Source organism: Spinacia oleracea, chromosome 3 (genome assembly GCF_020520425.1).
Source record: "Spinacia oleracea cultivar Varoflay chromosome 3, BTI_SOV_V1, whole genome shotgun sequence".
Lineage (NCBI taxonomy): Eukaryota > Viridiplantae > Streptophyta > Magnoliopsida > Caryophyllales > Amaranthaceae > Spinacia > Spinacia oleracea.
Window position 1 is genome coordinate 32,883,253 of NC_079489.1, and position 25,114 is coordinate 32,908,366.

General features: G+C 34.9%; 4 protein-coding genes and 1 pseudogene across 4 annotated transcripts; 1 reads left to right on the forward strand and 4 right to left on the reverse strand.

Moving 5' to 3' along the window:
* Positions 1-24: 24 nt before the first annotated feature.
* Positions 25-3,270, reverse strand: LOC110804172 (uncharacterized protein At5g39570-like). The gene is made up of 2 exons (XM_056840095.1): positions 1,994-3,270; positions 25-335 (listed from the first exon to the last, which is right to left on the reverse strand). Exons 1-2 carry the CDS (start codon positions 3,047-3,049, stop codon positions 249-251), a joined length of 1,143 nt encoding a protein of 380 aa, XP_056696073.1. The 5' UTR covers positions 3,050-3,270; the 3' UTR covers positions 25-248.
* A 1,819-nt stretch (positions 3,271-5,089) lies between these two features.
* Positions 5,090-11,435, reverse strand: LOC110804176 (transmembrane emp24 domain-containing protein p24delta7-like). The gene is made up of 4 exons (XM_022009739.2): positions 10,971-11,435; positions 9,670-9,879; positions 5,663-5,739; positions 5,090-5,533 (listed from the first exon to the last, which is right to left on the reverse strand). Exons 1-4 carry the CDS (start codon positions 11,190-11,192, stop codon positions 5,389-5,391), a joined length of 654 nt encoding a protein of 217 aa, XP_021865431.1. The 5' UTR covers positions 11,193-11,435; the 3' UTR covers positions 5,090-5,388.
* A 2,394-nt stretch (positions 11,436-13,829) lies between these two features.
* Positions 13,830-15,816, reverse strand: LOC110804174 (zeatin O-glucosyltransferase-like). Its single transcript, XM_022009738.2, has one exon. The coding sequence runs from the start codon at positions 15,591-15,593 to the stop codon at positions 14,181-14,183; it is 1,413 nt and encodes a 470-aa protein (XP_021865430.1). The 5' UTR covers positions 15,594-15,816; the 3' UTR covers positions 13,830-14,180.
* A 776-nt stretch (positions 15,817-16,592) lies between these two features.
* On the reverse strand, positions 16,593-18,444 carry LOC110804173 (zeatin O-glucosyltransferase). The gene has a single exon (XM_022009737.2). It carries the CDS (start codon positions 18,194-18,196, stop codon positions 16,766-16,768), a length of 1,431 nt encoding a protein of 476 aa, XP_021865429.2. The 5' UTR covers positions 18,197-18,444; the 3' UTR covers positions 16,593-16,765.
* A 1,520-nt stretch (positions 18,445-19,964) lies between these two features.
* The window catches only part of LOC110804169 (trans-resveratrol di-O-methyltransferase-like), a 30,394-nt pseudogene continuing 25,244 nt past the window's right edge, over positions 19,965-25,114 (forward strand).

A 25,114-nucleotide genomic window follows, 5' to 3' on the forward strand; every position in this document is an offset into this window, starting at 1 on the left:
TACTTGAGAAAGAGATAAAGAAAATAGAAACAAAACAACAACAAAAACTCCATTCAATAGGAAAACACACAGGAGTTTTGTTTAGTAGTACATAATAGAATAACATAGGCCCATCAACTCATTGAGCCATCATACAAGAAAACATAAAGCAGCAGGTATGGTTATACGCCAAACATTCTCAACCCCTTATTTTAACAGCCAAGGATAAAGATGGGGGAGCTCAACTTAAAAACTGAAAAGTAATCATCTTATTCCTCATCATGGTGCCTGCGTTGGTGGTGGTGGTGCCTCTGACGGCGTTTCTCATCATCATCAGAATCAGAATTATTTCCACCCTGCCAATTTTGAAAGGAAATAATGGTAAGTGATTGCCACGTCCTAGAAAGTTCACTACATTGTTGACCAAATGTCATACACAAGATAGAGATCAAGCCATCTAACTTTACAATCCTGTCGGGAGGGGAAAGAAAAGATAGTAATCACACCATATAAGTTCAGGTCAATAATTCGCCCTGTTATACAAAGAATATTAACAGAAGGATCAAGATTTTTCCAGAAAACCCTTTGTTTCTTCTTCTGGACACATGTTTTTCAACAAGGAGGATTTAGTTTCTTAATGTTTTATGTTACTAAACAGATAAAGATTTCATGCGATTCCGCCATCAGAATCAAAGGAAAGGTAAAGCAGTCAAATTCTTGCACTGGTGCTACTGTAGTGAACAAGTAAAAAGAAGCAGAGGACAGGCGTCACCAAAATAAATGCTAGAGTGTTGCAGAATCATATTTTGTACTCCGTACTAGAACTTCTTCTGTCCAGAAATGTTGTCACATTGCTCTAAACTCTTTTAATCAAAGACCCCTTGCAATACATATCAGTGATATGACTACTATTTCCTGATGGAGGGAGTAATAATCAAGTCAAAGCCACGCCAGAAGGAACCTTGCACAATCCCAAAGTTTGTATGCACACAGAGGGCCGCATCGAATTTCAAATGAATGTGACGAGGAAAAAAGAAAGACTATCTCAATTAAACTGAGAGAATACAAAAGCAAAGATGCAGCTGAATTGTAAAATCACCTCAGATAAGGCAACGGACAATGATTGGACAATAAGCGAAGCTGGAAATATCACATTGCTGATCAATTTATCTAGCGCAGTTACTAGGAAAATGAATTCAGATCACCAAGTACTAAGGATTGAGCCAGAAACGAGATCCTAAATCATATTATTAGCTGTCATCTTATTCCAATCGTCTCTTCATCCCAGTTTTCCAAATCACCAAATATTCAAAATATGAAATTAAAAGCTCATATATATTGGTTTTGAAGCAGTAACGTGGCAAGATGGTACTTGAGAATGTTGGGGGAGTGTATTCCAGACTGGAAATGGGAGAAAAGGCGTAAGCCAGGGAGCAGAGACAGATTCATCATCCAGATGTTTCTCCGAGAATAGTCAGTAATCATATCCTAATCCCAAAATTTTAGACACACCATTTCACTTGCCTGAGCTCTGGACACTCAGTTATCATCATCCTCGTCCCAAGAGTAGCAATACCTTAGGGAACTTATGTTAAACAAACATATGTATTCAATATATATATATATATATAGCTAAATCACTAGTAGGTGCTTTAACTTATTCCTAGACCAAATTCAACTATGGCTAAGTTACTAGATTCAAGGCTAAACAACTACTGAGTAATTGACTTCTAAATTCTACTAGTGATTCCACATCGCCACCAGTCTACGTTCAACAATGGCTATTCCACTAAAATCTAATTGACTCTGCATTCTGCATCTGTGTTGCTAGCCTTGATCACATATTATATGTCACCGAGATCATTTATTAACCAATTGTCTAAAATGTGGGGCTTGTTCCTACTTTCTAGCTCATTTTCTAGATAATTTATGTCAATAAAATCACAATACTAACAGAAAATTAGGAGCAAAACCAAATTCACAGACATAACAAATTAAATAGTTAGATTCTTACATATTTCTTGCGGCCATAGCCTTCATCTTCATCATCACTCTTTTTTCCATATTCAGTCCTACCATAAGAAGATCCACCATATCCCTCTCCTTCCTCCCTTCCATATTTGGGCTTCTCGTACTCACTCCTCCCTCCACCATAACCAGACCCATATTCTGGAGTCGGAGCTTCATATTCCGTCTTCCTCCCGTACCCAGATCCGTATTCCTGTGCCGGTGCTTCATATTCCGTCTTCCTTCCGTACCCAGATCCATATTCCGGTGTTGGGGCTTCGTATTCCGTCTTCCTCCCATACCCAGATTCATACTCCGATGTTGGAGCTTCATATTCACTTTTCCTCCCGTATCCGGATTCATATTCCGGTTTCGGAGCTTCGTACTCGGTCTTTCTCCCGTACCCAGATCCATATTCTGGTTTCGGAGCTTCATACTCGGGTTTCCGCCCATACCCAGATCCATATTCCGGTGTCGGAGCCTCGTACTCTGTTTTCCTCCCGTACCCAGATTCATATTCCGGTGTCGGAGCTTCGTACTCAGTTTTCCTTCCATATCCCGATCCATACTCCGGTGCCGGAGCTTCATACTCAGGCTTCCTCCCATACCCAGAACCATACTCCGATGAAGGAGCTTCATACTGGGGTTTCCCGCCATACCCAGATTCATATTCCGATCCACCGCCTACTCCCCCACCTCCATAAGGTTGGGGAAGTTTGGGCTGAAACCCAGACCCACTCCCGTACGCAGGAGCGGGTTGGGGTGTTCCGCCGTAAGTGATGGGCGTACGAGAACTTGGGCGGCCGTAGCTCTTGTACTCATTCTCCTGAGCCTCCTCACCGTAAGCAGAAGGTTCGGCGTAGGAGGTGTATTGAGGACGATCGTAGTCAATCCCACCACCACCTCCGGAGGAGGAAGGAGGGTAGCAAGTCTCCTCGCAAGGAGAGATAGGGCGACCGTAGGTGAGTGATTGGTCGTATCCTCCGCCGTAGGGGGTTGGATCATACTCTTCAAAGTCATCGCCGTCGTTGTCTCCGCCGCGGCCTCTTGGGTAGTACGACATCGTTTCTTGGGGTTGATTGATTGGTTGATCAGATCTGGTATTCCGTTTTCTTTTTTTTAATTGGCTTGGAAATTGATTGAGATTTTTGTAGGATGTATAAATAGTAGTGAAATCACTGAAAATCTGAAATGACTGATGAATTTGTGGAGGAGCTTTTTAAAAAAAATGTTATTTACGGAGGGGAGAGAAAGTCAACAATATCGTGGCCTCTACTCCTTCGGTTTGTACTAATAATATCCTTTATTATTTTGGAAAATTTGTTTTAAATAATTTAATTTTTCGACGATTTTCATTAAAACGTACTTCCTCCGTCTTTTAATACTCGCAATGTTTGGACTTTTGCTACTATTCATATAATCTACTTTGACTATTCGTAGTGTTTTTTAAATAAGATAAAACATAGTCATGTGGGATCTTGTTAGATTCGTCTCAATGTGTATTTTCAAAATATCAACTTTTTATAATTTTTACATAAAGAGAATTTAATATATAAATGATCAAAGTTGTGCATCGGCATGCGTGAAACTAACAAACGTTGCGAGTATTAAAAGACGGAGGAAGTATGTTTTAGGAAATTTTCCAAGAAAAAAGACGCATTTTAACGGCACGACACAGTCAATGCCGGAAAAGACTCAGTCAACATCTGGAAATGGACTAAAGTTGTTTCTAGCAATTATTTTTTTAAAGGTCTGAATTAGCTAGAAAAATTACGTTAAATTGTTTATCGCAAAATTAGACATATAAAATGTTTGTTTTGACAAATTTGCCTAAAGTTTTAAATAATATGTACGAAGTATTGTTTTTATTATGCTGCAATCTCACTATTTTTACCAAACACTCATACTAGTATCGCAATTTTGACATCTAACTGTTACTAATTCACTACTACCCATCACACACTACTAAACTGCTAAAAGATATCCTTTACGCTAATTTTACCAAATAAGGTCTATTTGGGGCTATTGGTAGCATTTCCAGCAACATTTTATATGAATTAACAAATAGCGCGTCTCCTGTGAGACCAGTCACATCATCAACTTGATGGTGTGACGAGCGCGAAACCAATAGCGTACCTCTCCTAAAACTATAAAAAAAAAGTAACAGATCTAAACTATATAAGTAACATACCTAAACTAAAAAAGTATCTCCTCTAAAATTATATATAAAAAAAAAGTAACATGTCTAAACTGTAGAAGTAACATACCTAAATTAAAAATGTACCTCCCCTAAAACTATTTCGTATAAAAAAAAAGTAACATGTCTAAACTATAGAAGTAACATACCTAAACTAAAAAAGTACCTCATCTAAAATTATATAAAAAAAAAAAAGTAACATGTCTAAACTATAGAAGTAATACATAAACTAAAAAGGTACCTCCCCTAAAACTAATCCGTATAAAAAAAAAGTAACATGTCTAAACTATAGAAGTAACACACCCAAACTAAAAAGGTACCTCCCCTAAAACTACTCCGTATAAAAAAAAGTAACATGTATAAATTATAGAAGTATACCTAAACTAAAAAAAAGTACTTCCTCTAAAATTATATAAAAAAAAGTAACATGTCTAAACTATAGAAGTAACATACCTAAACTAAGAAGGTATCTCCCCTAAAACTACTCCGTATAAAAAAAGTAACATGTATAAACTATAGAAGTAACATATCTAAACTAAAAAAATACCTCCTCTGAAATTATATATAAAAAAAAAGTAACATGTCTAAACTACAAAAGTAACATACCTAAATTCGCAAGTGTGAACTGGTCTCACCATCAGTTGATGGTGAAGACAGTCTCATATAAGAATTTGGGATTAACAAAACTTTGGAGTTCCTTTTAGACATGTACAGAGTAATTCTTACCAATTCGAGGAGTTTCTTAAAAGAAATACTTCTTATTAATAAAAAAGTGGCATTAAATATATTTTGTTGTTTACAAGATAACTTGTTATAATGTTTAGGCCGACATATTATTTGATAACTCAAAATGATATTTTGTGATGTGCAAGTAGACGTTCCATTACTAGTATACAATTTTCAAGATGAGATTAAAATTTTAAGATCACTCAAAAGTTGACCTTTTATTTTTTATTACTTTCCAAAATATTTTCTTAACATATACCACAAGTTGACTGAAGTATATCGTACTTTTTTCCTATTTTGAATCAAAACAATGAATTGAAAGAAATCTAAACGAAATGAACTTAAATAAAAAAGATATGTGTTTCAAAAATGTATCCTACACGTAACAAAATTACAGTTGGATGCAAGTGATTCCACATAAAAATGACACTGTGAAAAAGAAATGAAACTACAACATTCTTATATATTGGTCATACAAGTTATAGAAGCTTCTTTCTCTCAAAATATGTCTTAAGATGCCATATTTGCAATGCGGCTACAGACATGACAAGTATTATTGAAATGAAGCTGAAAGTTGCCATCTTTGATTTTGTAGATTTATTCAATAGTTGCATTTCTTCTTCTCTACAAATACAAAAGTCGGAAAGCATAAGATAAATATTTTTGTGTGAATTTTAAGGAAAATCCTACCAAAATGAAATAACTAATTCTAAACTTATATTAATATGAAAAGTAAAAAAGAGTTAGTTTTACCTTTCGCGGAGGTGAAACATTTCATCACGTATTGATTTTACACCGTCATACAATCTCTTAAGCTCAACGTCCAACAACTACACGAGGGGAGTGGGGTTGTACATAAAATAAGGGTTAATTAAAAGAAAAAACTAATCATGTTATTTATAGAGGAACTAAAAACGTCGTGTCTATTGTATTGGTAAACTTACACATGCTTTTGTAACTAATACGTACAAGCCACGAGAAGTGAGATAAACTCAATCTGTCGAATTTATGACTTATGATATAAATTATATACATCCAATGGCGGATCTTCTTGATGGTAGGGGTGGGCCCTGCACACCCCCCCCCCCCCCCGGGCGGAAATTTCCGTTGTGTATTTCTAACCCCCCTAGATTTTAATATAATTGTATAAATTACATAATATATTGGTTAATTCTTCTACTTCCCCTCGTAAAATTGTTCAAGATCCACCACTTATATATCTCTCTGTTTTATACAAGCGATATTTTATCCCATTCCATAAACGATTACACAAGTTGGTGACTCTTTAAGCAAGTTGAATTATAGTACATGCTCAACAATTGGTCACAAGTTGGGGATTATTTAAGCCCATTGCTTCATAATACATGCTCAATAGTTTGTTATAAGACTTCTAAGTTATATTGTGAAGGAGGAAAAAAATCAAACGAAGAAAACAAACTTGCTCTGATACCATGAAAGTGAGGAAAATAATTTCTTAGTAAATATCAAAGAACAACTAACACATATGTTGCATTGTTATAAATATATATGATGAACATGGCAATTGCATAAGTGAGATGATCTTAATAATATGTGGAGTAGCAAGTAATTGAGGAAGATACAAGTTACATAATGTAAAATATGTACACCATAATATATTTATCTTCATGTCTATAATATTGAATTATATACTTAGGGGATATTATGTCACATATTGACAACTTAATATTAATACAGGAAAATAAAAATCTAAATTGTTGAGACCCATCACCACACTTAAATATTGTCAATGCAGTTATGATATTGATAGAAATAGTTTGCTTCAATCTTCAAACGAGTTCAAAAAGTTGAATAAATGCATGTCATGAAATATTAATCATGAAAAGTTAGTCACAGTTAAGAGTTCTTATGTCTGAAAATTGAAAAACAATAACTTTGATTTGTGAATAGTTTAAACAACATGACATTTTCGTAATTAAATCAATGAAAAAAATATGGAAAACAACAAAAAGAACATGAATTAAATCAATATATTTGAGAGTAAATGAACAAAAATTGAGTTTAAATGAATAAAAGTTGAGTTTATATGTATAAAAGTTGGGTTGATGATAAAGGTCTCAAGTTGCGACAATTAAAATATGTCACAATTCTACGAGTTACTCTTTTAATGACACCACATGGGTGCCAAGTAGGCCGCGACTCATCAAATTATTTTTACGATCAATGCTACTCCCTCCGTATTTAAATAAGAGATACACTTACCATTTCTGACCGTATTTAAATAGGAGATACACGCCAAATTTAATAACTTTTCAACCCCACCATCTAATTAAATAATACTCCAACCCCAAGACCACATCAAACAATTAATTTTATAAACCCCCACTCCAAACCCCTCCAAAATTTAGTGGTCCCCACTTATTTTACTTGATTAAAATATTTACCCCAACCCCACTTGCTTTATTAATTTCATTTAACTATTTTTCCTTAATACCCATTCCCGACCAAGTGTATCTCCTATTTAAATACGGAGGGAGTATATTTTCACTATTAAAATATTTAAAAAAAGGTATCCAGAAATAAGAAGGAAATAATTTTTATTTTCGTTATAGAAAATATATATTTCTTTTTATCTTGTAAATTAAAAAATTAAAAAATAGAAATTATAATTTAATAATATATTTTTATGTAATTAAAAAAAAAAATTTACGATATAAATAATTTGTCGCAAGTTGCTGACTTTGTCACTTTGTTAAAAGTTGTGTTTAAATGAATATTTTGGTCTTACTCAAAAGTATTTACAATTATGAGAAATCATTTTTACTATTTATAAATAGCAATTATTGATTATTTTTTTTAATTTTTTTTATAGTATAACGTTATTGATTTAGAATCACCTTTTCATATCATTAATATTAAAGTGTTAGAATTTCATGAACAATAACTCAACGATCTAAGTAAGAGAATCCACCTGTAGCTAACCCTTAGCCCCCTCTTAAATAGAGAGAGTCTCTAAGAGCTAACTCTTAAAAGAATGAGGGCAACTCTTAGCTACTTCTTATTTAGAGGTTGATTTTAACATCCTCTAAATAAGACATAACTCTTAGAAGTAAGAGGGGGAGTGTGAGGTGTATTTTATATGCATGTTTTTTTGTTTATATTTGAAGGAAATAATGACATTGGTCCAAGTTTGCATTTAATGCATTTAATGCTAAGTATAATAAATGCGGTTCAGTATTAATTAAACAAGTTAATAATTCAGTGAGATCAAGTGATCTGAATGCCTAGCTAGAGCCCGCTTCAGTTCGAGTGGAATTAATTAATATTAATGCCACAACTTACTCTTGACTGAAACCGTAGGGTCACACAAATAGTACGTGAACAAATCAAGTATTTAGGTGAATATAATATTCAGTAAATACTCTAATTATGGACATTCGAAAATGATGGATGTTGGTTCCAGTAAGAGCTAAAATCATCAAAAGGCAAAGAAAGAATATTTGTCGGAAATGAAGATGTTGCCGGAAACAAAAATATGGTTCATGACGGAAATATAAATATTATCCAGGTTGAAGATATTGCCGGAAATGAAAATATGGTTCGTTTCGAAATATATTAACGAAAATAGAAATATTAATAGGAAATACTGCCGGAAACGGAAATATTATCGGAATCGGAAATATTGTCGAGATCGGAAAATATTGTCGAAATCGAAAATATTATCGGAAACGTTAATATTGTTCGAAACGGAAATAAATTCCGGGATCGGAAAATGAACCGGAAGCACGAGAGCGATAAGACGGCAAGCGAGCCAGCCCATCGCTCGACGAGCAAGCCCACCAGGCACGACAAGCCAGCGCCAGACACAAGGCCCAACGCCAGCGCCGAGCACAAGGCCTAGCGCCAGCACCAGGCCCAACGCCCAGCGTGGCCTGCCAGCCTTTGCGTGTGCGACAAGGCAGCGTGTGGCAAGGCAACAACACACATGGCATCGTCAAAGCTTGGGCTCCAAGGCTACTTGCGCGGCAAGTAGCTTGGGCCACAAGCTATCTGTTTTCCTTATCCTACTTGACTTAGAGTTTTATGGTTATTCTAATACTTAAGTGTTTGAATTTTCCTAAAAGACTAAGAATTTGAGATTGGCTTAAATCCTAAATCTAAAAGTTTTAGTAATCCTAATTCTAGTAGGATATGACTATTCTATTCCCCTATAAATATGTGATCCATGATCATAAATTTACACACAACTTGAATTCAATAAATTCAATGTTATTCCCTATCACTTATAGTGAGTTCCTGAGTGCATAATACCTTAGACGATATACTAGTTGGTTGAACCTAAGGCGGATTCGAACCTGATGTGGACTATCTACGGTGGGGCGACATTTGGAGCTCCATACTTGTTCTTGTTCGGTTCGAGAGAAGCTAGGGAAGGCACGCATCACATAGTGTGTATACTAAATTAAGCTAATTGATTACGTGACAATTAATTTGGATTCTGACATTTATGGTTTATTCTGCATGTTAATTAGATTGTTCATAACCTAACAATATTGCTTTTAGAAAAAAAAGAAGAAAAAGCATGTAAAAATGTATTTAAGAGTTAGTGTATAAGAGGTAGCCTATTTCTTGGATTTTTTTAGTAGAGAACTCTTAATAAGAGATGGTGATGATTTGGATGCGGAGAGAGATTAACAGTGGATGAATAAGAGTTAACTTACTATTGATGCTCTAAGAATTGTAGGAATAAACTTCGTCAGGTAGAAAAGAGAGAAACTCACATCGATTTGCCCTTTTCGTGCAACATTGAACCAATCCCTAGCATCAATCCCCGTTTTCCACTCAAAATCAATAGAGATTTTTGTTGGAAGATTGTGACGAGGTGCCCAAAAACATATCATATAATCCCCAGTATCAGCTGCAGTGAATGCAAAGTTGCCCGATTCTACTACTTCTTTATAATGATAATGGTTTCCTCGTGGCGATGTCACCTGTGCATCTCAAATTTATCAAATAATGGAATGTGAACTTCTTTATATATGTTGCAATGAAATTTTCTTCAAATTTTAGCTAATACAAGCAACAAGTAGTAAATTAAACTCACATTCATTTTTAAATAAAATTAGGAAGTACTTTCTCCGTTTCATAAAAATTGTAACACAACTTTGTCACTATTCATATTCTAACTTTGACCATGTAATTTTACTCATTTACAAAAAGTGAATGCTATAAACAAAAAGTGAATGTTATAAGTAAAAATATTGGTGGATAAATTTCAATGTATATTTTCATAATGTGAAACTAACTAATGTGTAAATTTAGAGCCCTTCCGAGTTAATCTCATTGAATTATTTACGAAAATGCCATTAAATGTGGGTCAGAGTACAATGACATGCCATCAAATATAGGCCACATGTACCGTCATTATTGTATTCTCATAATACATCAACATCTACATAATATACAGTCAACAGCTCGCAATATACAATAAGCTTCTGCTAATAAACAATCTACAACTATAAATATACAGTCAATCACTTACCAAGTTACCAATAGACAATATTGCATTTTAGTAATTCATCACGATCATAAAATATACCGTCAACGATAAGTAGTATACAATCAACACAGAATAATATGCAGTCATGACTATAAATATACAGTCAACACCTACCATTAATCCATTATACCACCTACAGTTTTCAATTAAAATATTTACGAAAATGCCAAGATCGAATCCCATCTTCTTTAGGCTTTATTTGGTTGGGAGGAATTGGAAGGAAAAGAAAAGAAATGAAAGGTAAAATAAGGTTTCCTGTATTTGGTTCAAATAATTATATGGAAAGTGGAAGGAAAGGAAGGGAATTGGAAGGAAAGCTCCTTTATAAAATTTTCACTTTTATTTCCTTCCAAAATTGGAGGAATTTGGAAGAAAAGAGAAAATTAAAAGCTGTCATTTATATTTCTTTTCTCTTCCCTAAAACCAAAAACAGAAAAATAAAATCTATTTCTTTTCTCTTCCTTTCCTTTACTAATAAGAACCGAATAGGGCCTAAGAAAGTGAAAGAGGGGTAGTAATTACACGAGCAGTGATGCGATGAGTGTCTGGAATAGGATGACCATCAATGGGCGTAATCACATTATACTTGCCCACAGTCATGGCATCGTGTTGAATCTCTTCCGATATGCATTTTGTCGCTCCTGATGCCAGATCAAATCGCATTGACTCACACACTTCTGCGCTTAGCCAGAGCCAAAGCGTTACAAAGATTACGACATTTCTATCAATTATTAAATTTGGCATGGCACTTCAGAATTTCTAGGGTTTTTTTTGGGAGGAAGAAGATCGAAAATGAAAATTTTAGAGGTTGTTTCTGATTTTTCCGTAATTTAAGAAAAAATTGCATTGATTTTTATTAAATAAATGTTGAGTTAATTTTATTTGTTTAGTTAATACCATTTTTGTAGGAGGAGGAGTTGAAGTTTTCATCCATTGTTTGTTCCCACGGCCGTCACCGTAAGTTTCGCCTGGTAATTTCTGTTGCTATTTTATGGTTTTATTTTGATTTTTTTTGGTTAGTAATGATAATTGGCGCAATTTGTGTGACTTAATCCTTGATTTCATGGCGTTTCTTTTAATAATTTTGCAAAATTGTTGTGGTTGTATGAATTTCTGAATTAATTAGGTTTTACTCTGTAATACTTTAATCACAGCAAGTTCGGCAATTGCGTTCAATAATCTGTAGATTCATAGTTTTTTTAATAGTATTTTGATTCAGGATTGGAAGTCAAGCAGCCAAATAAATTCCAGACATTGGCAAGATTAGTACAAGCTAAACAAAAAATTATGTTAAGGAGGAACTAGACGGGCGTCTCGTATGTCCTCCTTTAAGGCTCCGTTTGGTAAGGCGTAAAATATTTTCATTGTAAAACGATTTTCCATGGAAAACATTTTTTAAGGGAAACACAATTTCAAACTAGTTTTCCTTTGTTTGGTAACTTAAAGGAAAATGGGGGGAAATGGTGAAGATTGAGGGGAAGAAAGGAGAGGGAGGTAAGGAGGAAAGAAGGAAAAGTGGTTTCCTTCCCTTTCAAATGGAAAAGGGTTTTCCACCTTTGAGAGAGTAATGAAAAATTGTTTTCCATCCCTTACCCAACCAAACAACGTAAAATGATTAAAAAGGGAAAAATCGTTTTCCATGAAAACGTTTTACGCCCTACCAAACGAAGCCTAAGATACGAAACAAATCTAACAGAATGGAATTAATAAACTAATACAAACATCTTGTAGAACCCCTTGATTGGCAAGCCAATCTGCCGCACGATTGCCCTGACGGTACACATGACACACCTTGATAACCGAGCTTGGCTTCATGATCCTCTCTCGGAAGTGGTTTATCCGTTGCATTGTTCTGTAACACTTGCACAAATGCCAAGTTATCAAGCTGTATCTCGAGTTTTGGTATCTGTAGCTTATGGGCTAAGTCTAGTCCTCTAGCAAGTGCCATAAGTTCTGCTTTAAAGGCAGAACATTGGCCAAAGTTGGCGGTGAGAGCTGACATGAGATTGCCACTATCGTCCCTGATTATAGCACCACCAGTCCACCACCAGCTGGTCTCGGGCTTGAATTAGTTATTGATTGCATATTGTATCAATATTTCATAGATGAACATGGTATTTTAAAGTTTAATTTACTTTATATTAGTACTTGCATATGAATTTTTGGATTATAATGGATTTTGAAGTATTTGCATTTTAATCTCTAGTTAAGATGGAGTCAAAACTGTCACTTTCATTTTCTGATTATACGGGTGATGGTAAATCAACATGATTTATTAAAGTACTTGCCCTTTTGTTCATTCTAAAGTACATTTTTTGTTTTAAATATCATTGCATATGAAATTGGAAAGAACTTTCCTTCCCAATTATTCTAGAGGTAAAGTTGTGTACATCAGATCCCCTTCATCCCATCTAAGAGCATTGGGGTGATGTAGTTTTTAATTAGTATTTTCCATCAATCATAAACTGAATAAAATTATTTGAGTCAAGAAAAGTTTTAAGGTGATCTGATGTCTATATGAAGTTATGAACCTTGAGAGGACAGAGTGACAGACAGTAGGCACTTTGCAGAGTAATCGAAATATTTATTTGAGTGATCATTTACTGGTGGTTTCTTGGGTTACGGAAAGGGCGCTAATGATGTGCAAATTCTGTTATTGTCTCCTTCAATTTGGATTTGGAACTATTAAACATATCAACTTGTCATTGGTTACTTCATTAGATTATTATATTTGTAACCATGTTTAAGAGTTATACAGTGAAGAGGATCAAACTTAAGGAATCATTTTGTTTTATATATATAGGATGATTATGTGGAGAGGGAGTGACATGTTGTGGATTTCAGCTGGGGTCATCCATACCCATATATTGTTGTGATTAGGGGATTCAATTCCCATCCAGAGCAGTTAGTGGTGCTGAGTCATGATTCACGAATGAAATACAAATTTATCCTATTTGTTGATTTGCTCATGTAGAGCATGGCCATGCCGAATTTTCTTCTCTCTCAAGAAGTTGGAACTTCCTCTTCAATCATGAAGTATTTTCTACAGCGGTTCTAAGAGTTGAACTTTCCTGCAAATCTGCAATATGCTAGGAACACCATTATTGCAAAGTGGTGCTGATTATGAGGTCTAAATCACGGTACTTAACTACACAAGGTTTTTTATTTTTATGTTGGGTATAAAATGTTCATTCTTGACTGTTGATTCTTACCAGAATTGTCACCTTATCATTTTATTCATTGCTTCCATAAATTGTCCTTGATTCTTCTGTCAGTGACATTGTTGAACTGTAAAGCTGTCAACAACTACCATTTCTGTCATGAACTAGGTTACCATAACTAGAAATCTGCCACGTTGAATCCCCATTTTTAGTTTCAGTCTTAGAAAGGTAGAGTTGAAGTAATTTTGCTTTGGGTTCACCAGAAACTTACACAAGAAAGTAAATGTACAAAAAGAGATTACGGAGCACGAATTTATTTTATAGTATTGATGCATAGTGAAACATATCCAGCTATGTATTCAATACCATGATTAAAAAAACCAAATTGAAACATACATGAAAAATGTGTTCAAGTGGGAAAGGTATCCATGTTTTCTTTTGCTGAAGCCTGTAGTTGAGCTGTTTGCCTATATATGTGTTTCGGTGAATACGTCAAGGACTCAAGGGAACAGATACTGGTGCCATCTTTTGCCTTTCCTAGAGGATGGGGAGACCTCTTGATATAGAAAGATCACCTGCATATATGAGCAATGAAAGAATCCATTTCTACCTCAGCGGTACCACCTTTAGCAAGTGATTGTCGAACAGCATCACCTAGTTCTATAGCTCTTTTTCTCATCTTTTCTCCTTCCTCTGTAGTCATCAGTGTTTTGACTGCATTCTCTATAGTGGTTGACGATACCAACTTATCGCGGTGTTCCCAATCCCTCACCAATGTACCTACTCTTAATACCTCTGTTACCAATAGGGCATTAAGTGGCTGCTCTGAATGCATAGGCCATGCTGCTAAGGCAACTCCCATGCTTATACTCTCAATGCATGAGTTCCACCCGCAGTGACTCATGAACCCACCTGTTGAGGGATGGGCTAGAATTTCTAGCTGGGGTGCCCAATCTCTTAGCACAATTCCTCTGTTTTTCACTCTCTCTTCATATTGTTGTGGTAGCTGAGGTCTTTTTAGTTCACCTTCTGCAAAAATGTCACCTGTGTCGCAGTTTCTAAGCACCCATACAAACTTTTGCCCGCTTGTTTCCAACCCTGCTGCCAATTCCCTGGTCTGCTCATAACTCAGTGATGTTGACGATCCAAAAGATACATATATTACAGAACCTTGCTCTTGTTGGTCCAGCCATTCCAGGCATTCATGTCTCTGTGAACTGCTGCTGCTTTTCAATTCTACAGGATTAAAAGGTCCAAGTACAAAATGTTTTTTGTCTGCTGATAGCTTTTCCAACAGTTCAACATATCTGCCTTCTATCGGTCTGGAGGTGTTGTAGATGTTTCCAGACTCTATTCCTCTGAATTTGAATTGATTAGCAACAAAGCTATCAATCTCTGGTGGAGTGCACCCTTCATTCGAGGGAATGGATTTTGGGATATCTGTCAAATCTAGCTGAAAAGGTTTGTCAGCTATGTTTTCCCAGAAACCTAAGAAAAGAGCAAAAGAAGAAATGGGAACCAAACTGTAGGACTCAGCATTTGGTATAAGTTTTACATCTTGGACCACGGAAGCTATTACAATATCATGAATGACAATGACTCTCTTGTACATTGTTGAGAGTTGCTGCAAGAGTTGAGAAACAGGTTCTCGGAGATGTGTAGCAGCTTCAAAAAGTGGATAAAAGTGAGCTGGAAAAGGAACAGTGTGGCCGAGGGTTGAAGGAACTGGAGGTGAGGTATTATAAGGAGGGAGTTGAAAGTCATGGAACTGGATTTTAGCTAGCCTTTCTGTATTCCAACCATGGAGACGAAGCTTTGCTTGGCGATTGTGGCTTTCAGATCCAGCAAAATGAACTGGTATTCCATATGAGGTAATGAAATGAGAGAGATGGAGGAGTTGGTTGAGATGGCTTTGTGCCGGAAGTGGTACCATCACCACTCCCACTTGAGGAAGTTGTGTTAGGTTGCTATTATGGCCTTCCATATTGGTTCAAGTTTTGGCTGTCTGGATTTGGATCTGGAAGAATGTATATTTATATTGTTGAAAAGACTTGGAATGCACACAAAGGTGTTTGACTAGTCAATTATGAGTGAAAAAATAAAATAAAATAAAATGGTAGCCAGAGTGCCCAGCTGTAGACGTGGTCTCAGTCAAAATTACTCAATCCAAAATGATTGTGACATTTGCACCTACTCAGTTTTTCCTGGTAAGGAAGTTCCTATACTGTATTTTATGCTGGTAGTGGTTATATTACTATTAAGTACTCCGTATTAACTATGAAAAATAATCAACTACTGAAATCATATTAATTTACAAACTTATCTTATCTCTTTAGGAAATTAATATTCGTACATTAATTAATCATAAAGTTAAGGTTACAGCAAATAGCTAGATCTCTGTAGGAGACACTAATCATAAACTATTGGTTTCTTAATTATGTTGGCTTCCTAGCTAGTTTCACAATATATAGATAGGAGTTACAGGCAGGTTATAGTGTAAAAGTCTGAGAGATCTCAAGAGTCAAGATGTAAATATCTATGGGTATATACATACATTTTTTTAAATCTTGAATCATTTCTGTTCTTGTTCTTGTAGTAGTGAGATCTATATGGATCGATTTTGAAACCATGTCAATCTTATACGAAGTATTAGAACCTCGTATGTATTCTTGATTTCTGGATGTTCATGAAGTACAACTAAGTATTTGGGATGGATGGGAATACTGTCTAATGGAACACCTTACCTTAGCTATAATTTAGCTAATACAGCCAATTAATACTTTTGATTTCAGTAGTTGTTCAAAACCTAATGCTGCTTTCTGTTTGTTAGAAGTCAAGGTTGATCAACTAGGTCTGTTTTTGTTGTCAGAAGCATAAAGCATCCCTGAATGATATTTTTCAACACTAAAGCTTTGATCTAGAGCAAGATGACTATGCAGTTATGGTTCATCATATGAAGGAATTCTGTCAAACGTAAAGGAGATAGGACGAAAAGTAACATTAAAACTTAACAAAGCATGTCTGATAAATTTCTGAAAATGTAAATTTAGGAAGACAAGGCACACTGTTTCATAGAGACTTCTGAACATAAAACAACTAACTGATTCAGTGAAATGTGAAAGGTTTCCTCTGTCATCAAGAATTGTGCAGTCAATATTATCTGATGATATGAGAAATGAATGAATCCATCTCTAAGCGAGAAGCACCATCTTTAGCAACTGATGCTCGAACAGAATCACCTAGTTCTGCAGCTCTTTTCCGCATTTCCATTCCTTCCTCTGAAGCCATCAATGTTCTCAATGCATAATCTATAGTATTCGATGGCACCACCTCAGCACGGTGTGTCCAATCCCTCACCAGTGTACCAATTTTTAGCACATCTGTCACCAAAAAGGCATTCCTTGGTTGGTCAGAATGCATAGGCCATGCTGCGATTGGCACTCCCATGCTGATGCTTTCCATGCACGAATTCCACCCACAGTGACTCATGAACCCACCTGTAGATGGATGTGCTAGAATTTCAAGCTGGGGTGCCCAATCTCTTACCACCATTCCTCTGTTTTTCACTCTATCTTCATATCCTTCTGGCAGCTGAGGTTTCCCGACTTCACCAACTGTAAAAACATCACCTGTATCAGCCCTTCTAAGCACCCATATAAAGTTTTGCCCACTTCTTTCCAATCCTAGCGCCATTTCCATGATCTGCTCATCTGTCATTGATGTTGTTGATCCAAAACATATGTATATCACTGAACTCGTCACCTGTTTGTCTAGCCATTCCAGGCATATATGTCTATGTTGTTCCTTTCTTCTTTTCATTTCCACTGGATTTAAAGGTCCAATTGCAAAGTGCTTTATCTTAATATTTGTTGTTAGCTTCTCCAACAGTTGGATGTATTTACTTTCCATCACCTTGGATGTGTTATACAGTCTTCCTGACTCAAGTCCTAACATACTCCTCTGCAGGACTGCCAAGTATGAAATCTCAGGTGCAAAACACCCGTCATTGGAGGGAATGGATTTCGGTACTTCTGAACCTAGCAGAAAAGGTTTTGGCTGTATTTTATCCCAAGAATTGAAGAAAAAAGTGAAGGCAGATACAGGAATGAAGGCATAGGTTTCAGCATTGGAGATGGTTTTTATACATTGTACCACAGAAGTCATCATACTATCATGAATCACAACAACTCTCCTGAACTTACTTGACAGTTGCTGTAAGAGTTGGGTAACAGGCTGATGTAGATGTACAGAAGCATCGAAAAGTGGTTGGAGGTGCGTAGGGAAACCCACAGAGTTGTCCGGGTTGGGAGGAGGGCAGTTGTACGACGGTAGTTCAAGGTCGTGGAAATGAATTTTGCTAAGAATTTGCAAGTCCCAGCCTTGAAGGCGGAGTTTGGCTTGGCGGTTGTGGGAGGAGGACCCAGCGTAGTGTACTGGTAGCCTGTAAGAGATAATGAGATGAGAGAGATGGAGGAGTTGGTTGAGATGGCCTTGTGCCGGAAAGGGTACCATCACCACCACAACTTCAGCTGATAGGTGCTCGTGGCAACTTTGCTCACCTTGTTCACACAAATTATGGCCTTCCATTTCGTGCTGGGTTTGCAGATTTGTAATTTAGTTTTGTAATTACTTAAGCAGATACTAAATTTCAACATTCTTGTGTGTTATCACCTTTCCTTATCAAACACGCTTTCGGGCCTGCGGAGCCACCAGGCACCTTGTCGTATCAACATTATTGTCCGATATCGTCGGCTATTTTTGTTGCCTTGTGTATATACTTATATTCAATAAGGTTTTAATGTCAATAATATAATTGGTGGACTCATAGCTATACACAAATTTTAATTTTTTTATGCCTTTTGGGTTTTTCTGGTGACCATATTGTGTCTCTATCTCTTTTTATTTTCGTCCTTTATTTCCTATTCTATCCTTTTTAATCTAGTCCTTAGTGTCCTAATCAAATGTCATATAGGCAAAATTTAGCATATATGGATACACGAAGATTAAAAGCATTGGGAATTGATTTCTCTAAATTTCTTATAGAAATTTTGAAAATGATGCATAACTGCTATATAGCCTTCGATCACTCAGTAAGTTAGAATTTGGAAATTAAAGAAGCCTGGGAGAGCAAGAAAAGATGAAAATAAAATCTCATAACATGAAGATTCTTTTGTGCCCTTCTCAAGCCACGAGCCCAAAGGCGGTGGCACTCCTAGTCAACCCTCTGGGACGAATTTCTCAATGCAGAATAAAAATTATACCAAGTGGGATCATCATTAAGAAATTAATAAAAACTTAACTAAATTAATAAATGACCCCGCTTAATTTGCATTGCCTCCGCCAATATGCTGCCAATTTTTGTTTTTATTTTATAATTTTAAAAATCAAACGATATAAAATCACGTGGCTCGATTATCTCCTTATCTTCTACTCGTATTAATGATTTGCATGATACAGAGCACAAGAAAATCAAAATTTTGACTAGGACGGGAGTATAAGCATAGAATCATTATCTTTATTATCCCAGAAAAGTCTTCTATAGACAAGTAGGGAACAACTCATCCAGATCCCGAAACGAAATCAACTTTGTTTTTCTAACCGTCTCTTATTTAATTAATTATGGGTATTTGGTGAGTATTACATCATATTTGTAATTTTTTATAAGAGAACTAAATCGATTCATGTTATTTTTTTTTTTTTTTTTGGTTCTACTACGAGGAGTTCCCACCGCCTTCGGCGGAGTAATCTCCCGTGGGAGTTTGCATGGGTACCTCGATGGGCAACATCCCTCCCAGTTGAGATTTTTTCCATTCCCAAGGCTCGAACCCGAGACCTTGGTTAAGGAGCAAGAGACCCTTAACCACTCATGCCAACCTCAATTGGTATCGTTTCATGTTATTATGATATATATAAAAAAAATCTTCCCATAAAGCGCCCCTAACTAAGATTGACCCCCCCCAATCTATACTAATATATTAAAAGGCGTTTGTAAGAAAGTATACAATGCCACGTGGTGCTCTCCTCTTTCAATTTGACACATGTCATTATGTGTCATCCAATATTATTCAAAAATTACAAATACAAGATTGGAACCACTAATGACTTATCCACTTAGCTATGCAAATTTATGTGTTATATTTTGCAAACGATATATAATAAAGTGATAGTAAAGAAAGAAAAATGATTTTAATAAAAATAGGAGTTAATTATGATTTATTTTTATTTTTTTAACAGAAAAGTAGGCATAGTTACAATTATTCAAGTGATGACTCGGCCTTCGGGGCATCAAAATCTAGTTTTATAATTGAAAGGTGCAAATATTTTATATGTATTGTTTACGTGATACATAGTAGTTTATGTGTAAGAAAGTAAAATTAGTTGTATAAATTGGAATACATTTGTAGGATTGAATAGAGCAAAGAAAATGGAAGCAAATTCTATTTCAAATGAGGAAGCAAAAGAGCTATTAGATGCTCAAACTCATATATGGAATCATATGTTTTCTTTCCTAAATTCCATGGCCTTAAAGTGTGCCATTGAACTAGGCATCCCTGATGCCATTAAAAAACATGGCAAAGCAATGACTCTGGATGAGCTTGAGCTTGCCAAGTCTCTTTCAATCCATCCAAATAAGGCTCCTTAATTTCTTACATAACTTGATCCGCCTTCTTGTTCACTCCAACTTCTTCACCACCAAAATACTAGTCGATGGAGACGGCGAGGAAGCATTTGATCTTACCCTAAGTTCCCAACTTCTATTGAAAGACCATCCACTGAGTCAAGCACCTTTAGCACTTATGGTGATGGATCCCATTGTAACGGATCGGAGCCTCCACATCAATTTGGTCTTTGGTTTCGGAACCAAGACGAGTCTCCTTTTCATAGTGCTCATGGAAGTCATCTATATGAACGTACGTCCAATGAGTCTATATTCAATGCTTTTTTCAACCAAGCCATGGCAAGCGATGCTCGATTAGTCTCGACCTTGTTGGTCACTAATTATGAGTTCAAAGGCTTACTCAAAGGGATTGGATCTTTGGTGGATGTTGGTGGAGGCGATGGGACTTTGGCTAAAGCCTATCCTATGCTGAATTCAATTGTATCGTCTTTGATTTACCACATGTTGTCGATGGGTTACAAGGAAATGGAAGGAACTTGACATATGTTGCGGGTGACATGTTTGAGGCCATTCCTCGTGCTCATGCCATTATACTCAAGGTAAACTCATCAACTTATATATTCTGTTAAAGTCATGTTATTACTCCCTCCGTCCCGGAATACTTGCAACAGTTTTACTTGACACGCTTGCCAATGCACAACTTTTACCATTAATATCTTCAATTATATACGAAGTATTATAAAAACTGGTAAAATATTAATATTTTGAATATATATATTAAGATGAAGCCAACAATATATTATATGCTAACACTTATTTTCATATACTATAAATAAAGTAGGGTCAAAGTGAATTATGTAAATAGTGCAAAAAGTCAAAACGTTGCGAGTGTTTCAGGATGGAGGGGGTAGGAAGTTACATGAAATCCATCCCTTTTACACCAGGATATATTACTAGAAAATGCGATCTCAATCCCCATGCATCTATTGGTACTTTAGACTGGCCTAGTTAGGACCCCAATCCCGATGCACCAGTAGTTATTATTTATTAGTGACTAAGGTTGAGAGCTTGTATACAATATGTATCATATTCGATTTTCCTCGTTCCCATTTATAATTTGGTATTGCCTTCGTGGTTCATTCACACATGCACACACAAACACAAAAAAACCCACTTATTATCTTTGTCATATCTAGATAATTTTGGATAATATATTTATACCTAGTATTTAAAGGATGAAATCATAGATGACAATACGATACGTACGTGTCTTCACATTATAAAACTTTCCTTTTTCTTTCTTTCTTTTAAAAAAATGGAAAAAAAATAAAACGTCATTATTAATGTACATTTCTATTCTATAAGGAAACTCTCTAGGTCATTTTTATAAATGATCTTTTAGTGCCCCTATAGAATAGACTAAAATATTTTAGACAATTTAATTCACAATTTAAAAGCCGGATGTTTTAGTAATTTTTAAAACTTGTTATGTAATGAAAATTTGTAAGTTAGTAATCCAACCAAATTATATCACGCATATGATCTTCCCTATTGTCAATGTTACCGCAAAAAGCCAACAAAGAATTAAATATTTTATCCAACAAACATAAAAGGAAGTAAGTAAAAAAATGGAAATCGGCCCCGTTATAACTCATTTTCATTCACGAAAACAATAAAATCGGTCAATAAAAGTCAAAAGAATACACAAAAAATCAAATCTTGTTACAAATTTATCATAATTGTCAAATCTCTATTCTCTATACGGAAAACTAAAATTACTCAAATCACTTTTGTCATTCAATTTACTATAAAAGTAATAAGAGTTTGAACAATTCTAAGAAAAAAGAGTAATCAAATAAATGAGTTTATCAAAAAAAACTCCACCACCGTTTCTTTTGAAGTCGCGCCGATACATGTGAATATATACACTCTTCTCCCGAATCCAAGCACGAGTTAAGAAAATAACAATAAAAATTGTGTTGTTGAGATTTATCATTTTCGACGACAAAATTCACACATTGGACTGACATAGATATTTAACATTTTCTTAACTTTTCAGTTAGTCATTTGTGATGAAATCTTGGAATTAGTATTATATCATTGGTTAAGATACTTTCTGAAAAATAAAAGAAAAAAGGTAATCATTTTACGTTAATAAATTTTGATTTCTTAAAGTCAGCTTACGTGCACGCACTCATCGCGTGCATAAAAGAGTAGTATTAATATATTAGTTTTTGGGCCAAGGCGATTCCCCGGGTTAATACATTAATGACATTCACATTTACTTATACGGTTTTTTTTTTTTTTGGCAATGATAACATGAAACGTGTAATAACTTAATGGAAAAATGTTTATTGTTTAAACGCAAGGCCATGAGTTTAAACCTTACACAAACCATGTTTATCATTTTTTTTATGTATATGAACATTACATGGAGGAACCACCTATAAGCATAATGCCTCGTGTCATGTATACTTTTTTATAAACGCATTTAATATATCTCTATTATATAAGTGAAGAGGGAAGAGGAGTTTCGGTAATCCCATTTTGATGTCCCCAGTGTAAAAGACTAACATATCCCCGGTTACTTTACAATTTAATTAATTACGCATAAGTATTCCTTAAAAAATTAACAAAAGTCAACAAAGAATATAATGGTTTCCAGAAATCAATCAAGCAAATCTGTCAAATTCCAATTTTATGCACGAAATTAATCAATTTTCTCCATCAAATCTTATATGCAGGAAATCAATCAATTTTCAAGTTATATGCACGAAATCAATCAATTATCTCCACCAAATCTGTCAAATTCTAATTTTAAGGAAATTCAGTCAATAACGGCCAATCTACTAATTCTGCGCTATATTCAAAGATTACAAATCTTTGATTGATTTACAGCTAGAATAAATCTTTGATTGATTTACAGAATAATATAATATGCTTTGACTTATTTACACAATCATATCTCTATTATAAAAGTAAAGAGGTGAAGTTATTTTAATAAACTATTTTTTGTGTCCCCCTTGAATTATTAAAATACCCTTCACACTTATAAAATGGAGAATATAATGAAAACTACCCAATAGGAAAAGCCCCAAGAAGCAATTTAATCAATCTAGCCTCTTAAATACATTTTTACTATTTTAATCAATCTGTTTATATGCGTTCGACCATATCGAACTTATACGTGTTTTATATTCGCACGCATCGCATTTATATTATATTTTTTACATGTTATTTTAGGTTTAAATGTAATAACAAAAACTGTTTCTTATATATGCACGCATCGCATATATATAAAACTAGTAGTATAGTTATAGGAAGATCTTACCATTAATTTAAATCTATTTAAAAATTTAATTATTTGTAATTTGTAAAAGGTCAAACGGGTACTTCCAAATTGTGAAAGCCGAACAAAAGGTTCTTTATTCCATGTTCTGTTTGAATTTTGGCTTATTCAATCTAATCCGATTCAATTTGGAATGTGGTTTATTCAATTAAAAAAATGCGTATTGTGTGGCCATAAGGCTTTGGGTTGATATTTTTTACAATGCAGTGAAAATCAATTAAGTTGATCTAATTAAGTTGATTCACAATCTCTGTTTATGTCCTTGAACATGGCTTTTGAGATCGAACTTAAATAACGTAGTTTTCTAAAATGCAGAAAATATTTTCTTTATACAAAACTTAAAAGGTCAATTATACTCCTGATCTATTATTGAAAAAAAAGAAAAAAAAAATTATTCTCTTTCATGGCAGCTCCTTAACCGTGACCCATAATTAAAGTTTCAAAAAAAAAAAAAACCGTGACCCAGAATTAATGGATTGAAGATGAAGTACAATTATTTCTTTTTTTCATTTAAAGAACAAAACAAACTTCATTAAAATTCAGATTATGGCTAAGATAAATTGCTTAAACCTGGTTATGGAGAAAGAAACTAACGAAGATAAAATTAGTTGATTTAGCTATGAATCAAAGGTCAAAATGGCAGGTTAATTTGTCAAATTTTTTGATTTGAAAACAACCACGCTAATTGATTATATATCTAACGCAACAATAGTCAATTGTCGATTTATCATTAGTTTAAGTATGAGACAAGGAGAGACTATGGGAGTATTTGGAGGACCATTTTGCCGGTCTTCCGTGATGACCACCTAGGTTGTACGGAAATGTGAAACGGAAATGGAAACGGGGAAACGGTGAAATGGGAAATTTTCAAATGGTAGGAAATGAGGAAACGATTTAAAATATACAATTTTTAATATTTCATTATTTTTGTAGCATCAAACTTGACCAACCTTAAAATTCTCAATAATTTCTTCTTTCTTAAGCAAAAAAAATTGATTCTAAAATAAGCTAAAAGATAAAATATAAATGAAAATGCAAAATACTTTTTAGGATTATCACGCAAATACTCTGTAATGAAATGAATGGTCAAAGTCATTAAAAAATGAAAAAAATAATAATTAATTTTTGTCCACCAAACTTCCAGCTGTTATAAGATAATTAGAGGGTCCACTCCACACCCTCTTTCTCTTCGTACTGTACTTCTTCTTCCTTACTTCCTTTTTTCCTTTTCTTTCTTTTACAGAGATCTAACCTTTTAATACGGAGTAGTTCCTTACTTCCTTCCTTCACCTCCCATTTTCTGCTTCAATTACAAACGGATAGCCTAAGGGGGTGTTTGGTTAGGAGAGTTTTGAGGGAAAATGAGCTTTTTGGGGTGAATTAGAGGTTGACCTTTAGAAAAAGCTAATTGGGAGTGTTTGGTTAAGAGCTGAGAGGATTGGAAGAGAGTTTTAGGGTGAAAAAGATAATTTTGAAAAAGCTCAATATAGGAGCTTTTTGCAATTAGAGATTTGAGAAAGTAGATGAAAATGACTAT